Source organism: Fringilla coelebs (genome assembly GCF_963513975.1).
Source record: "Fringilla coelebs genome assembly, chromosome: 1".
In the NCBI taxonomy this organism is placed as follows: Eukaryota; Metazoa; Chordata; class Aves; order Passeriformes; family Fringillidae; genus Fringilla; species Fringilla coelebs.
Genome location: NC_140028.1, coordinates 72,069,791 through 72,086,366, shown reverse-complemented (window position 1 = coordinate 72,086,366; position 16,576 = coordinate 72,069,791). Strand labels below are relative to the sequence as shown.

The window sequence follows — 16,576 nt, the reverse complement described above, 5'->3', positions numbered from 1 at the left end:
TACTGTTACAGAGAAAACCTGAACTGCTTCACTTGAAGCAACTACATGTGGGTCAAAATGGTTTATTGATTTACTAATGTAAGATCTGGTCAGTCATTCAGTCACAGTTCTGGACAGCCAGGTCTTGGAAACTTCCAAGGACAGAGAACCACAATCCCCCTTGGCAGCAGTCAGCACTACATGCACAGTGACTTCTTTTATTTTTCTGAAGACTATCCTACCTCCCATGTCACCACCTGTGTTGAGTGCCCTTTGATATGTTTTATAGCTCTGCAGAGAAGAGTCTGAAGCCATTTTCTCTCTTAACTCCCCTACAACACAAGTCCAAAGCTACCAACACCCAGCTGGCACTCATGTGTGTTTATGAAGTTGCATTTTTGGGTTCCCTTGCTTTGCCAACATAACTGTGTTTGTGAAACTGCATATAATTAACCTGCCATCAGTGAACTACAAAGTCAGGATGAGTGTGGATTCCTCTGAATCTTTTCCCCTCAGGGAAATACCCCACGCTGCTGCAGACGAGGATCAGTATCAGAAATATAACAGATAAACCATGAAAACAGACCCTACAAAATGTTAATGAACACCTACAGATTTTGAAACATCCTTCTCTAACTGCTCCCAAAGAGCTCTAATGACGTGCACATGAAGAGGGTTACATGCACATCTGCCTCTTCCCACAGGACGTGTGGGTGAAATGCACACACTCCTGCTTCTGGCAATGCAGGTTCCCCTACTTGCACACGCTGCTGAAAGGAGATGCAGGCACTCTGTGTGCACCTGTGCAGCTCCCTGCAAGCTGTCAATGCACACCCTGGAGAGAGCCCTGCAGGTTTGTGTGCAGGGACAAACCTGAGCAGTGGTCCCTGCTTGTCCCAGCCCATGCTGCTGCCTGCCCATTTGCGTGGCAGGCAGCTCAGAGTATCTGACAGGCAGGCTGCTCTTGCTGGCTGAAGCAGAGGTGTGATGCCAGAGGTGACTTATTACAGTGTCAAAATAGTTTTTTGACAGTCATCTGTTTCCACTCATAGCTCTCTGCCCCTGTTACACATTTCCACACTGCCCAGAGATGCTGTGGAGTCTCCCTCACTGGAGATGTTCAAGAACTGTCTGGACACGATCCTGTGCCGCGTGCTCTAGGACGACTCTGCTTGAGCAGGGAGGTTGGACCAGATGACCACTGTGGTCCTTTCCAACCTGATCCATTCTGTGATTCTGTTTCTTTTATACTTCTTTCACACTATTTCCTTCTCAAGCTTTTTCTCAAGTTACTTTTTAAGCCAGCTGATGCTTGCCTGCCTCTTAACAGGAACAACTTTGGACAAAAGCCCTTCAGACAGCTTTGAGGATTTACTCTCCCTCCCTGCCTCCAGCTATTTAATAACTTCTGTTAACAAGGGCTTTTGCCAAGAGAACCACATCCCACTAACAGTGCATATATTTTTCTGTAAACATGAAATATTTAGTTTCAGAATCCCACTTTTTGTATGTCCCTAGAGCAAAAATTATATAACATGAAGAACTCAAACACAATTATATTATAGAAAAACATACGTCATGCATATTTATATATGTTAATTTATATTGTAGCATTTTAATTTGGGTTTTGAACCTTGCACAAAGCATTTCTGACCTATGTTACCTTCACACACAGAACTGTATGAAATATGATATAGCTATGTATATATTAATAAATATAAAAAGGAGAAAAAAAAGGATATGGAAGTGTTGTCACCTGCCATGAGCCAAACAACACTTATTTCTGAATGATGTGTTTGCACTTGTCTTTCTTGTCTCTCATCAGTTACCTACATCTGCCATCATGCTTTGAAGATACATATTGTTCTTCAACATAGTATTTTTTGTAAGAGTAGGTTCAGTCCTACTAAGCAGTCACACCCACACAAATGACTCAAATGAAAGCAGGATTTTTTATGAATACCAATGTTTGCCAGGGAACGTCTGAGCATGCTACCATTACATTCTTATTTTAACTTCATATATTCTGACAGTGTTTTCTTTTCTTGTGTTCACATGACCTGCAATCCTCAGCTGTGAGTTTTCTGCCTCACATAATGAAAATAACTGCTTTCAACGGGAGCCATGTGGCGATAGACCCTCCCCCCAAAACATGGGATAAGCAAATTAGTGCATCTCTTTTGTTGTCTGAAAACAACAAATAATACACTAGTTTAGATCTCATTAGAAAAGAAACCATCTTTCTCACTGAGGTACGAAAGTACTTGGGTGTAGAATGCATTTCACAGCTTCCTTTGAAAAATGGCAGTTGGTCTGGCAGGTGAGTCAGGACTTTTATTCCCAGATCCTCACAAGAGCGCCCCAAGAATAGTCTGAAGAATCACAAATTCCAGTATCATTCCCCCTCTTCCCAAGCTCAAAAGGAGAGGTTTAAGGACAGCCTGGAATGCTAAGTTCCTACTAAGACTATTATGTATTTTTTTACAAAATAAAGGTGATGCTGAGATTTTGGTAAGTTGTATAAGGATAATGAAAATCCAGGGGGTACTGGAATGCATTTAGCAGAAATTTTAGAGCATTTTTCCTCTGAGTTGGTACAAGGCTTCTTAACATCAAAGTGCTCATGCATCTGTGTTATTTGGTGTCTTGCAGCATAAATGGACCAAATTAAAGTTGCTCATTAATTTATTTTCTATGAAAGTTTGTGTGCCAAGTGAAAATGCATATCTGTCTTTGTGCAACCATGTATTCAATTCCTAGCCCCCTGAAGAGGCAATATGTAGTGGCAAGTCACTGCCTTGTTCAAAGCTCCCAGCAACAGGAAAGATGAGGAGCCTGCTGGCCCTTTACAAACTCAGACAGCATGATTTTTGTATTTGACAGATGTGGAGAGATGCTCACTTATAAAGGCAGTGACAGCATGACTTTATCTCTTCCCACACCCTTGAAAGAAACCAGAACTGCTGTAAACATGATTTCAGAGCAGTGTCTCACCTGCTAGTGCATTTCTGCTAATCCAGGGTACCTAGACTGATATTGATTTAAGCTCCTTAAATCCTGGAATAGTTTTGTGACTGGGCCCTGCAAGTACCACTTAAATGGGATTTCTTCAGCTGTGCTTTCTCCTTCCAACTCCCTGGCCAGGTCAACCTCTAGACAGTGTTTGTTTATTCTTCTTGAAAGACAGGCATTAGGCACCCTCCAAAACAGGGTCTTCAATGTGCCAGGCACCGTGGGATGTGTAATTAAAGTGTACCTGCCAAAGAGCTTAACAATTAAAAATACAAGTTCACCAACAGAGTCAGCTACACTAAATGGAAGATCTAGTAAAGAAACCAACTTTCCACTATGAGAATGAAAGCAGGTTTGATTAATTATTTGTCATTACTTGAACACAGGATCATTCACCACTTAAAGGGGGCCAATACTTGTATCATTTAAGGCAGTTTGGGCTCACAGATGTACAATAACCAATGGAGAAAAAATATTCAAGCTTCTCTCAGCATTCAGATTCCTAAACACGTGTTCTTTGCGTTGCTAAAATTCACTGGATGACAAGACAGGAAACAAGCAATATCTAGAGAAGGGCCACAAAGATTATCAGAAGGCTGGAGCACCTCTCCTATGAAGACAGGCTGAGACAGCTGGGGTTGTTGAGCCTGGAGAAGTCTCCAGGGAGACCTTAGAGCACCTTCCAGTACCTGAAGGGCCTAAGAAAGACTGGGGCAAACTTTGTAGGAGGGTCCGTTGTGACAGGACAAGGGGTAATGGTTTTAAACTAAAACAGGGTAGATTCAGACTAGATATAAGGAAACACATGATGAGGGTGGTGAGGCACTAGAACAGGTTTCCCAGGGAGATGGTGGATGTCCTATTCCTGGAAGCACTCAGAGTCAGGTTAGATAGGACTCTGAGCAATCTGATTCAGTTAACGATGTCCCTGCCCATGGTGGGGTGGGGAGAGGGGGGTGAACTACATGACTTTTTAAAGATTCTTTTCAATCCAAACTGTTCAATGATTCTGTGATCCCAAATCTTAAAAGCTAGTAGTTAGAGTAATTAAGAGTTAGTGGGACAGTACAAGCCTGAGATCTTGTTGCTTGTGCCAAGAACCATTCATGTATTTGATGCAGAAGTCACTGAAACCAAGAGCTGTTGCAGGACTCTTTTATCATATGCTATTCCTTGAGATCTAATGAATCCCAGAGGATGAAAAGGCACAATCATTTGATGTCCTGCATGCAGTCATTCATTCAGTTTTCAAGTATTAACCCTTCACAATCACGCAGCGCTACTGTCTCTCTGGGCCTCCTGTACTGGTCCATGCAGGATACTTTCTCCTGATCAGTTTAAGGCAGATCAGCTTGACAAAAACAGCTTTCCTCAGCCACTGACAGATGTCTTACTGTCTGTATAGCACCAGATCTAATGCTTACCCTCTCCCTTCAGCTCACAACTATTTGATACTTATGTGACATTAGCTGATTTTTAACTTCCCTTTGCTGATCAGGACTACGTCTCAAACCTAACAAGAGATCAGCTGAAACAGCTAATTTGAAATAAAATTGCACCCCCACTCTTCTCCAGTCTCCCTTGACCACAAAGACTGAGTTTTACTTGGCATTTTGGTCTTAATGATGAATTATGAGGTGTGGCATGGTGAGACACTCTTTATCTCCATTAAATCTTAATGGGTACATTTTGCCTTTTGCTACTGAAATGGTTCATGGAAGTAAATGCTTTTAACGGACTCTGCTATTAAGTACATGTTGCTTGGAGATATAATAATGATACTTCAGAGTCTCTCCCACAATTTGCTAATGCAAAATTCACAATCACATTTAAAGTCATTTTTGCTAGTCAAACTATTAAGGTTTAATTTCAAGGTGGGAATTGTACTTAAAATTATCATCTCATGAATATCATGGAACATGAGTATTTGTAACTCTGTAACATTGCTTATAAGGCACTAAGACTTTAAAATATAGCCTATTAGGTATTACTATAACATTCAGTCCACATAAAACTGGACATGAGCCAATAAAAGTAAAACCTTTTTCTAAAAATTATGTACAGAACAACTCCTTTTTTTTTGCTAGAATGTCTTTTTACTACTTGAAGGCCAAGTTTGAAGTGGGCTGTAAGCACTGGTAGAACTTTAGTCTAAGCAAAAAACATTTGCTGACCAAATCTCCTTTTACATTTTTTAACTTAATAAATAACCATATGCATGAAGTCTAACTCAACAAATAATTTAAACCCAAGTAGGTTATTTCCTTTCTTCTGATATATTTACAGAGTTTTAAAAAAAGAGAAAATCTAGCCTGATCTTCATTTTACAAGTTACTAAATCTCAGAGGTTTTTCCTGTTGTATAACTTTTGCATGGCTAAAGGTTATAATTCAAAAAGAATTTTCAGCTAATAGAGAATCAACAGCTTTTCAGAATAATTGTTTCCATTGCTAACTGCTTTCACTGATGAAAAGTCAATTTATATTCAGTTTCATATTATGTTCAGCCACTGCTTCTCTGAGTTTCTCCTCTCCCAGCTTTACACACTAAATTCACTTAGGTGGATTTTAGATTTTGGAAATGGAATTGGTTTTGTATTTCTCTTCTCTCCTCTCCTTCAAAAAAAGCAGGAAAAAGAAAGAACAGAAAACGAACATTAACAAGACTAGAAAAATTTAACAGTAAAATGGAGAGAACACTCTACCAGTGATTTCAAGTGTTCACGTTTAAAAGCCCACATTACATAATTTGTACAAGTTTAGTCCTTAGTAACAAATGATTCATTAAGGGTCCCCTGAAATGTGGGAAAACAAAATAAAACAGTGTAGGTATTATCAATCTCTAAGTCCTTTATAAATCCTAAGTAACAAAAGTACCAGCCACTCAAGCAAGCATTAGGGTTGCAATTTCAAAAGCCCTGAAATGTGAACCTCACTCACTTGAAATGTGAATAATTATGCATTAATGTTGTGATGAAAACATTGCCTAAATAAATGTTAGAGTTCCCACTTTGCAGATGCAGAACCGAACTGGAACCCTTTCATTGGTTACAAACAGAATCTGCCTTAGCCAACAGGACAAAACAAAGGAAGACTTTTGATCCCATGTACTGCTCATCCCCTTGGACAACAGACCCTTCAGACTAAATGGGATCATTAAGATTCGTGCTTTAGACAAACTAATGACAGATTTACTCTATAACTGCTTACAGATTTACTCTATAATTTACTCTATAGTTGCAAAGAAATAATAAAATTACATATTTTCTCTGTTAGAAGAGAAAAGCACAGGTTGAAATCAGTTAAGTAAACATAAGACCCAATGAATTTGTAGGTCAGTACTTTTGAAGTTTTGACATAACTTTGAACTTTTTTTTCATTAAAAAGAAAGAGAAGCATGTGAAACCAATAATGTATACATTATGATAATTTTGGGGTCAGCAGAGGAGCATCACAAAACTGAATAAAGCTTACTTTGTTTCACACAAAGTTTTCCACAAATCCCATGAGGAGATACTTCATTCTTTCAGCAATGCTGCTTTTCTAAGCAATGCACAGATGACTAAGGGACTTGTGCAATTCAAACCTGAGATGTAACTGTTTTCTGTCCATTATAATATTTTTCTTTAACAAATTTAGCCAGGGTCTGAGCTCTTGTTGAGCATCCTGTTTGCAGAGGTCTCAATTACTCACTATGTTTTCTTTTGCTCTGCTTTACATTCCTGTCTCTGCCAATTATCACGCAGGTTCCTGGCATAGCAACAGGCCATAAATTTAACATCTAAACAAATACTGAATAACAACAACGACAACAAATCTTAAATGGACAAAAATAAAACAGGAAAAAATACCCCTTTCTCCCTTACCATGTTGAATACAGCCATGGTTAATATTATAGCAGTGGTTGTCAATGTAAGAGTGATCCTTGGCCAAGGACGGTTTGCAATTATTCCAGATGATTTCAGGATCCACATCAATGAAGCTGATGCTTTCTTGCTACATTGCTAAGTACAAACAGTTTGGAAAAGAGAGAAAAAAAAAGATCTTTAGTATATTTAATTAGTATAAACAAGGGTAGAATTAAGATATCTCAAGACTGAGGGCAGCAATAGTCTTACAACATTGCACAGAACTATTTAACTATTACAGTCTCACAAGAATGACAGATCATGATTAAACATGAACATAAAGAAAAATTTATTTAAAATATCTGCCATAATATCACTTCCATTAAATAATTATAATTTGCAAGTACCTTACTAAACATTCAATACATATTACCAATAACAGCAAAATACAGAGATGGCAACAGTGTCATTACCTTTAACATCATCAAAACCCTTGAAAATGAACTGACCTGCCTTGTCTGAATTGAAAGGGTCATGTTTAGTAGCCTCTGGAAACTTCAAAATGTAAATAATGACTCTGCAAAGTCTTTGACACAGAATAAAGGCTAGATGTATCCCTGGCAGCCCACAGAACAGGAAAGTTTCCAGGCTTTTCTTTCATCTTTTTGGAGTCATATTTGATAATTAATTTTAAATGGAAAATTACTCAGCAGAGCAAATCAACCTTCCCTAAAACTATCTAGAAGGCAAATAAGCATTTAATAAAAAACTGGATGTAAAATTTGACACAAAAAGTGAATAGAAAAATTTTCTTATATAGTGGCAAAAATTAACAATGAAAACCTCTGACTCATTTAATCTGCTTCTAAGAAGACATTGCAAAGTCTCCATTCATACATGCATAGTGCCTACAGGCACAAGAGGCTCACAGAGAATAAACAACGATTTGTGACACATCCAATAAACAATAATTTTCCCAAAACTTTAGCAATGAGGAGATAAGGTTGCCTAGAAGCATCTTGTGCCCTTTCCAAATGTCAAATTCAGTTTTATGGAAACCCCTGTAAAAAAGGCAAAGAAAATTTAAGGAACATGACAATCCCACAAAAAAAATTGTTTTTTTAACGTGTGTGTTCAATTTACTTAATATTATCCGAGATGGCTTTGCATATTGTTTTCACCCTTGCCCCAGCCATCAGCAGAGATACAAGCTCAGGAAGTCTCAAAAATGGGAACTCAAGCATGAAAAACTACCAAACATAGGACTTCATTTACAGCACTGATCTATTTGTTTAGGTTCAGTAGCTATAGCACATCGTGCTAAATTACACCACTACCCTACACGTGCATTTTGGGGTGCATTTTGCATGACAATCTTTATCATGCTGCACATAAGCATTTTGCTCCTAATTATACGTTATTTGGACAAATCCACTGTATATGCAGAGCTTTTCTTTTTACATATCGTTTCCTTTTATGACAGGGAGTTTTACATACTGAATTGGACAGATTCTGATTTCAGTTCCAGGAAGGTCAAAACAATCACTGGAGTATTAAGGATGGACAAAAAAAAAAGGGAAAAAACCAGGCAGCTTTAAGATAAACATTACTCCCCTCCCTTACTAAAATCCTACCCAAAAACATAAGCTCAAAGGACCTGAATTTTTGAACAAAAAATTCCTGCTCAAAAGCCTTTTTGAACTCCCCAACCTTATTCTTCAGCCCTAACTTCATAGCAAATTTCAAGATAATTTGAAACTACACATAGATTTTACAAAAGTTTTGTCATCCCTCCCACTTCAGTATAGTAAAAAGCACAAAGCATTGATTGCTGCTGTTGCTGCAGGAGGGAAGTGTTCCGATGGATGCAGGGAACGGATCTGTGTGAGAATGAATCATTCAGTTATCTGTCTAGTCTGCCTAAAACCCAATTAGTCAGGGAGCATGGATTTATGGCAAATTAAAAGAGTCATGAAATCATGTCCTAATCACTCTTTACCTTTATTATAGCTCACCTGGAGCTTTACTACAACTTAACCTACATTGTTCTGTGATTTTCTTGGAAATTTAAAAGCAGCTGGATAAGTTTAAATTGCATTAGACACAGAAAACTAGACAAGTACACTGAGAAAGTACTAGGAATATAAAATAGCTAAAAAGTTTTATATATATATGTAAAGCTGTACACTGTGTTCTTTCTGAGTTACATTACATTACGTACTGTTCAAGGAAAGCCTTTAGGGTTAGAAATTCCAAAAAAATAAGCTAATGATGGAAATAAATTATACAGTCTAAACAAGAAATAATGTATTATGAATTTTACAGGGTTTATGCTACCTGATGAGGGGCTGATCAAATCAAACACAAATGGTGATGATCAAAAGGGCAATGACAGATGATGAGCAAGATCATCAACAGAAGTCACTGAATTTGCAGCTTCTAAGATGACTGAAAGAGGTTGCTGCAGTCATGATTTCTGATGGGAAACCTACCAAGAAGCTTCAATGAAAAATCTTCCTTTCCAGGATGCCCTGCCTTTTCAGTGTGATTCCTGCCTAAAAGGCTAGCAGGCTAGCACAGGATAAGTAATTTTGCTAGGGGGCAGAAACTTGGAATTGTGTAAAATCTTAAGGGCATTGTGGGTATGTGGAAATCTTACATGGCATTTAGGGGATGGGACACAGGAGAGGAAAGGAAGGCATAAATGTGGATCAGAGATGTACAAATATAGGTAGATGGCAATGAGAAGGGATGAAAGGAAATGGATGCAGGTGAAAACTTTTCTAAATTAGTCTATTGCAGATTGTTAAATTCTATCTCTAACCATCCTTTGTGTAAATGCAGTCCTTATTCTGAGCCTGCATGTGTGTGAATGGCAGCAAAGTTCATGCTGGACTAGACGGCAAGGGGCACAGGATGGGTGCCACTGGAGAGAGATCAGGTAGGTGAGCAGCTGAGGGTGCCAGGAGCTGAGCTGTCCCAGACCAGTCCCTGAAGAGACCCACAGTGTGTGTGGAGGAGTGTGTGTGTGTAACCACAAAGAAAATTCAAACAGAACCGGTTGGTAAGGAGGAGATTACATTTGGAAAGACCCGAGGGTTGAGCTAGTCACTTTGTGAAGGGGCAGAGCCTGGGTATGGATATTGTATTGAATAAAATTCCACATGCCAGACCCACAAGTGAAAGTGTGCCTGTGGACAATGACAGCCAGGAAATTTACATCCCATCAGACCTGATCCTCCAGAAAGAAGGATCTAGACCATCAGTGTAGACCATGTTTACATGAGTGCTGTGTGTTGTTATGTGGGTGCTGTGAGAGAGCTGTTCTGTCCCTGGATCTCTGTGACTGCTCCTCTGTGTACAGCATGTGCCCATTCTCCTGTTGGGAACACATGCCCAACCTCACTACAGGTTGCACCTCGGATTTCAGTGGGAGTGGGACAGGTGGATCCCCTTCCTAGGTGTTGAATTCCATCCAATTTTGCTTCAGTGGATCAGGAAGGAGCACTTCCCAGCTCCTGACCTCCACTGGACCCAACAAGCTCTAGCAGTTTTGAATTTCAAAACTTGAAAAATCACAGCACAGTAAAAAATGCAAAACAATGTTGCAAAAAAGGTGCTTTTGTGTTTCAGTAGTGCTACAAAATGTAAATTGAGTTTTCTCTACTCATATCAACAACTTCTATTATTTTAAATTTGAGGATAAAATTAACTTTCACACAGAAAAATCTCTGCTGAACTCCAGTATCTAAATACAAGAATGTCAGCATCAAATGATGGTGACTTTTCAAACTTTTGTACTTTAACATCAATGCTTCCAATTGTTAAATTTGAAATTTCTTCATATTTGAAAGTAATAATTGAAAAAAATTACAGTATAGAATTGCTGAGACTACTTAGCAATGCCCATACTGAGAACAGCATGTATTGCTGAGAACTCCCTTTGTTTTCAAAGTGCCTGGAGAACAGGTGCAGGCTTATGTAACTTCTGTACTAAAATGCCTTGCAATAATTCCAATTTTTCTTTACGTAGAAAATTTTTGAACAATATCCCCTGACCTTGCTAATATGTTTTAGCAAGGAAGAACATACTGGACTGATTTTCTACACTTCTTCACAAAAATGTTTTCCTTCTATCATTAAGGGGAAAAAAAGAGCAACTTTATCACTTAGAAAAGGCCTGGAAAACAACATAAATTTCAGGAAACACTATATCATTCCGACAATGTGATTAATCAATAAAGAGATTCCATTATTTCCATTGCTCTTCCTAAAATTACAAGACACTGATGTCTCTAGCCAGAAGAACAATGTGAGTTATGTTAAGAGTGCAACTTTTAAAATGAAGTTCTAGGTAGTTATTTCCATTTGTCAAACAGAAGCACAACAGTGATGTATTTCTTACCAGTCTGTTTAATGCACAGCTCTGAGTTCTGGAGGGGGAAGACCCCTGTTTATTTGGCACGTTGCCCTCCCCACCTTATTTGTTAAACCAGTGAGAGTCCTGAAAGGAAAACTTGTGACAAAACCCTAAAACTTATTAAGCCATTGAGTAGATATTCCTTGGAAAACATTAAAAAATACACTGCTGAATAGTAATTCTCTGTGTGAATAATAGATTTGCTGAACTTCATTTCACTTTTGAGCAGTCCACATCCAGCCCATATGTAGTCTTACTGTAGCAGTTCAGCACTGCTGAAAATCGGGGGAATCTCTGGAAGCAGAACTGGAGGGGTAGGGGTGATCATTAAAACCACTCTTAAAAAGCAGACTTAGGTAGGTTTATTTTGCTGATTCCATCATACATTTTTTATTGTAAATGTTATGTCTCCTTTGCAATTTTCTGAATAAAATGGAGAATGAGATTAAAGAAAGAATCAGTTGTTGAAAGCAAGTTGGATAAAACATCGTATCTCAATAGCATTAGAGTATCACAGTGTTTATTCTAAGTGGAGCTTCCAGAATATGGTTCAGTGTTTATCATTTTCTGACTAGAAATAATAGGTATTTGTAGTATGAGAGGTGACTAATGTATTACCTTTTCATCTGAACATGTTAAATCTGATATGACAGCACAGCATGATAATGAGTAATAACTTATTTTGAATATTCAGGACATTAAAAATGTATCCTGTGTTGTCTTTCCACACACAAAACCTACTTCAGCATTTAATAAGATGAATGCTGTCTTCCTGAGTGGGATCAAGGAACTGGTGCGAGAACTAATTGTGACAGCTATGTTGTAGATGAAAGACAGTGTTTCAAGAGCTGTCACACTTCTCCTTCACATGCTATTTGAGGTTGGAACATCTTCACTGAAAACTTCTTATTTACAGAAAGCCCGTGAATCAGATTTTCTATAGTTCTATTGTTGTTCTTTTCATTTTGCGTTCAAATACAACTCAATATTTTACCAATACTGATGCTTCAAAGAATGCAATCAAGAGAAACAAAATTTAGATTTTTTTACATGCTTGTTTTCATTCAGAGTTGAAGACACCAAAGTTCAAACCCAAAGAACTTGCTGACAGCAATTACAGTCACCTATGCTTGAAGAAGGGGGATTTTGCTATACAGACATAAGCTTTTACTTTACATACTTATTAATGTTCCTAATGTTGACAAAAAGGACCAAAAGTACTTCTAAAACAAGTACTGTAGCACCAAGATTTTGAATTTCATGGTGGCACCTGGAAATCTAAGCCAGGCATTTTGAATCATACAAAATGCATCCACTCAATTTCTACCTCACACAAGTGACTGGACAGAATCTAGAATCCTGAATAAAGAAGAAACAGCAAAAACTAAAGTCAGCATCACATTTTTAATTTCACAATACTTTGCAGTGTTAATTATCCTTTACAACAGGCCATGTTAAAATGGCCATGTGGTTCACTTCAGCTGTGTCATTCAAAGGAAAGAACAGGTCAGTGTGATGCCTTGAGAGGCTGATCTGGAGCAGAGGCTGGACAGAGTTAAGAAGAAATAAAGCAGGTATTTATTAGAAGCCCTTCAAAGGCTACACCTTGGGCAGTACAGGTGCATGGCCATGGCTCTACCCAAGATGGACAACCAGTCACACTTTTCACACTTTTATAAGTTTTGGTCCATTTATATATTGGGGTTAATTATCCAATTGCAGCTTCAGGTTATGAAGTCTCATCCTCCCGGATTGCTTTCTTGAATTCACGGTTGTTTACACTTTATGTGCCCAAAGCCGTGACTATATCCTTGGTTCTCAGGCTGGAAAAGGATTGTTTTGTCTAACTAAACTGTGGAGAGAAACTTGCTAACACGCTATACTAAGCTCAGAGTCACACACTAAGGCAGTGCAGAATCTGAAAAATTGAAAGCTAAAACTTAAGCATCGTTTCCCCCCCCCACAGAGGCTTGACAAAGCCTTTACCTTGTTGAGTCTCTATTCTAAATGTCTACTAATAAGAGATAAATATCTAACAACAGTAAAGATCTAACAACAGTGAATATTTAACAGTAAATACAAATATGCCTTTAGGCAGTCAGAGTTCAGTCCTGGCACTTCCTGTGCTGCTTTCCTCACTCCAGAAAACATACAATCACTGTGTTCTATGCTAGATGTTCTCAGTCCCTCCCATCAAGGTTTTTCTTTTTCTTAGGAAATATTTAAAGAGCCACTAGTTTTGAGAAGAATCAAACCTGAATGACATTTTAAGGACAATGCTCAGAGCAATGGACTAGAGGAAGGATTTCCAGATGCTGCATTCTACACTGGCCAAGTCTCGAGATTCTACCATCCAAAAGCTGTCTCACACAGGAGGAGCTCTGATCTGAGCTGAGCCCATATTCCAGTACTAGCACATCACAGGTATCAGCTCTCAGGTAATACATGTACAGACAACTGAAAACAATCTGGATGCTCTCTGCTATCCTGCTTTTTTAATAATAATAGGAAAAATTGTTTGTACACTAGGAAGCACACGTGGGTATTTGAAATTAACTTATAATCTCATCATGGGCAAAAACATTAAAGGCCAGAATTGCTGGATTTAAAGATTCATTAAAAGAGAATTTTTTGGAAAAGCAGACAAAGAATGTGGCTTTCACCAAGTTAGGAAATTCTTCAGCTGGCTTCAACCATGTAACTAATGTTGTAAACATGTAACTCAAGAAGCTCAGTAAGAAGAATTTTTGTTACTGAAATCAGTACACTTACAACAATTCCTGAAGTCTGAACATGGTACTTAACTAAGTAGTGATGGATTTGCTGTTGCAGTGCCTCTGCTAGAGACTCATCAGAATGACTTTTAGGACTGATGAGCTCTTTCATGGACTCTGCTGTAGGTGCCAAAGTGTGTCTTTAGGTTTTCCTTGCCTAAACATCCCTGTTTTAATCTTCATTTACAGGCAAAGCCTTACTATTGAAGAAATGAAAGGTCCTAGATCTTTCATCTACATCTACATTAAAAGGCACTCACTTCAAAGGTAAAATTCCAGACTGAAAATAATTTCCAAGTAGTGCTGGTGCTGACATTCCTCTCCTTACAGAGCTTTTAAATATCTTATGTGTACACAGCAGTTATGACTGTACCTAAGGACCAATGCCAATTGCTTTAGAATGAAATACAAACCCCTGCAAAAAAAGGTGAAGATCACTCTGTATGCAGTGATGTGGTGTAAATAATGTGCTCTCTTCTAGCAGGAACAGGGCTCATGTACTGGCTGCACTTTGTCAGAGACTTCAGTAACCTCAAATCAGACCATCTTTCTCAACTGTGAAGCCAGTTATTTTCTGCTGTTTGTTCTGTTGGTATTGTGTTCTTCTAATTCTGTGATTCAATTGGGCATCTAAGAGAGACTATAAACATGTCCAAATGAGATGACATTACCCCTATCTTCTCTGTTAAGTAGTCAAACTAGTTTGCAAGGTATAAACATATGCAGCAGAAAAGACATTTCATAATAATAAAATGTTGCTGGCACAAAGAGGATGTCACATCAATTAAGTGCATGTATGTCTCACGTGATGCAAATAGATTTTTGAGACAGTACTTGCACCAGTGCATAAAGAACATCTGCTTGAGATTAATACTTCTTTGGCCAGCTATCTCAGTTCCACCAAAGATCTTTCCTTAGTGTGGTTTTTTTCCCACTGAATGCATTACATCTTCCAATGTATCATTTAGGTACCTGATGACTGCTTCCTTGCCTTCACAGCAGGAGGCAGAGCGCATCTAACACTCACCAGGTCTGAGGCATTTCACATGCATTCCATGAACTCATCTGTATTTCAAGAAGATAAAGAGACACAGAAAATACATGGGCCAATCACTGTCCTCTATCCCTCTATCTGGGAAAGAAACTCCTCAGGAAAAGTCAAAGAAAATATTCAAAATTAATTAAAAAGAAAGGCCTACATTTAAAATATAAAAAAATAAGACAAAAATAATCTTTATGACCAAAAATATTCAAAATCTTTAAGATTATGAGTATCTCTGAATACTGTGACTATCCAAAAAACATTAAAAAATTAATAGGCACAAAAATAATTAGAATATAGAAGATATAAATTCCTTTAGAAGGTATAAAGTTTCAGGATATGTGCCATTTTAGCTAGGATTGAGCAAGGTTTAATGCCTATGGGCAAATGACTGTTTCTGTGAGAACTGTCAGCTCTTCCTGCCCTTGGCCTCTTTGCCCAAAACCAGCAGGGGATGCCACAAAGACAGGCTCTGAAGTCTCTAACCTCCATTTATTTGTGCTACTGCGGTGCTGCATCATTTGATGGAAAAATTCCTATTCTTCTCTAATGGCTGAATTATCACTTCACCCCAGACTGAGCTGGGCCGTGCTGCAGCGCTGCTGAACAGCAGAATCGATAAACTCAGAGTGAAACACAGAGCATAAATCTCTTCTTACAATATTGCAATTAAATTCCATAAGAGCTAGTCATTTTAGCATTACAGTCTGCATTGAGTTTACTTGTTTTGCCAGTGAAATGAAAATCATGCAGAGAAATTTGTTCAATGCTGTTTTTTTGTGGGACTTACTCTGTGGTGGTTACAGCCATTTGTGATAGGTGAAGACTGAGAATGCAAAGGGTCAAAAGTGCTAAGGCAAGCCCATATAACACAGCGAGAGCCAGGTGTCCTGAACTGAACTTCGATTTTGCTGTCTTTACTGGCATTTCAGGCCCCACTCCGTAAATTTTGTAAGAGTCCTGTAAATATTTATCTGCTGCTGCAAGTTTGCATCCCAGGCTCTGGAGCTCAGGTTGGTGGTGAGCCCTGACCCTGGCTGGGCACCTTGGGAACACCAGGGCAAGAGGGAGCCCAAAATGTTGGGCAGAGAGAGGAGGAGGGAACACAAAGAGAGAAACAGAAGAGGGAACCCCAAGGCTGGAGGAGCAGGCACTCCATGGTGGAGCAGATGACTCCTGGAAGATCTGTGCTGGGGCAGGTGATGTTCCTGAAGGAACTGCAGCCTGTGGAGTCCTGAAAATTGAGTAGGGTGGAACTGGGAAAGGAAGGAGCAGCAGAGAGAAATGTCTATGCACCAACCCCTCTTCCCTACTTGTACTGGTTGACAGGAGGTAGAGGACTCTGGAGCAGAGGAGTGAAGGCAAATTTGGGAAAGGGAGGCTTAAAGGTGTGGCTTTAATGTTTGTTTTTGTTTCTTACAACACTAATCTATCCTAATTGGCAATTAATTACATCAATTATCCCCAAGTTCAGTCTGCATTTTCTCTGAAAATAACTGGTC

General features: G+C 38.7%; 1 protein-coding gene across 1 annotated transcript in view; it reads right to left on the bottom strand.

Moving 5' to 3' along the window:
• ADCY2 (adenylate cyclase 2) overlaps positions 1-16,576 on the bottom strand; it is a gene marked incomplete at its 5' end in the record, with an annotated part of 204,281 nt that overhangs the window by 27,245 nt on the left and 160,460 nt on the right. Inside the window, one exon of the mRNA XM_084212764.1 lies at positions 6,857-6,994. Within this exon, the coding sequence (XP_084068890.1) occupies positions 6,857-6,994 (138 nt within the window). The remainder of the gene's footprint in view (positions 1-6,856; positions 6,995-16,576) is intronic.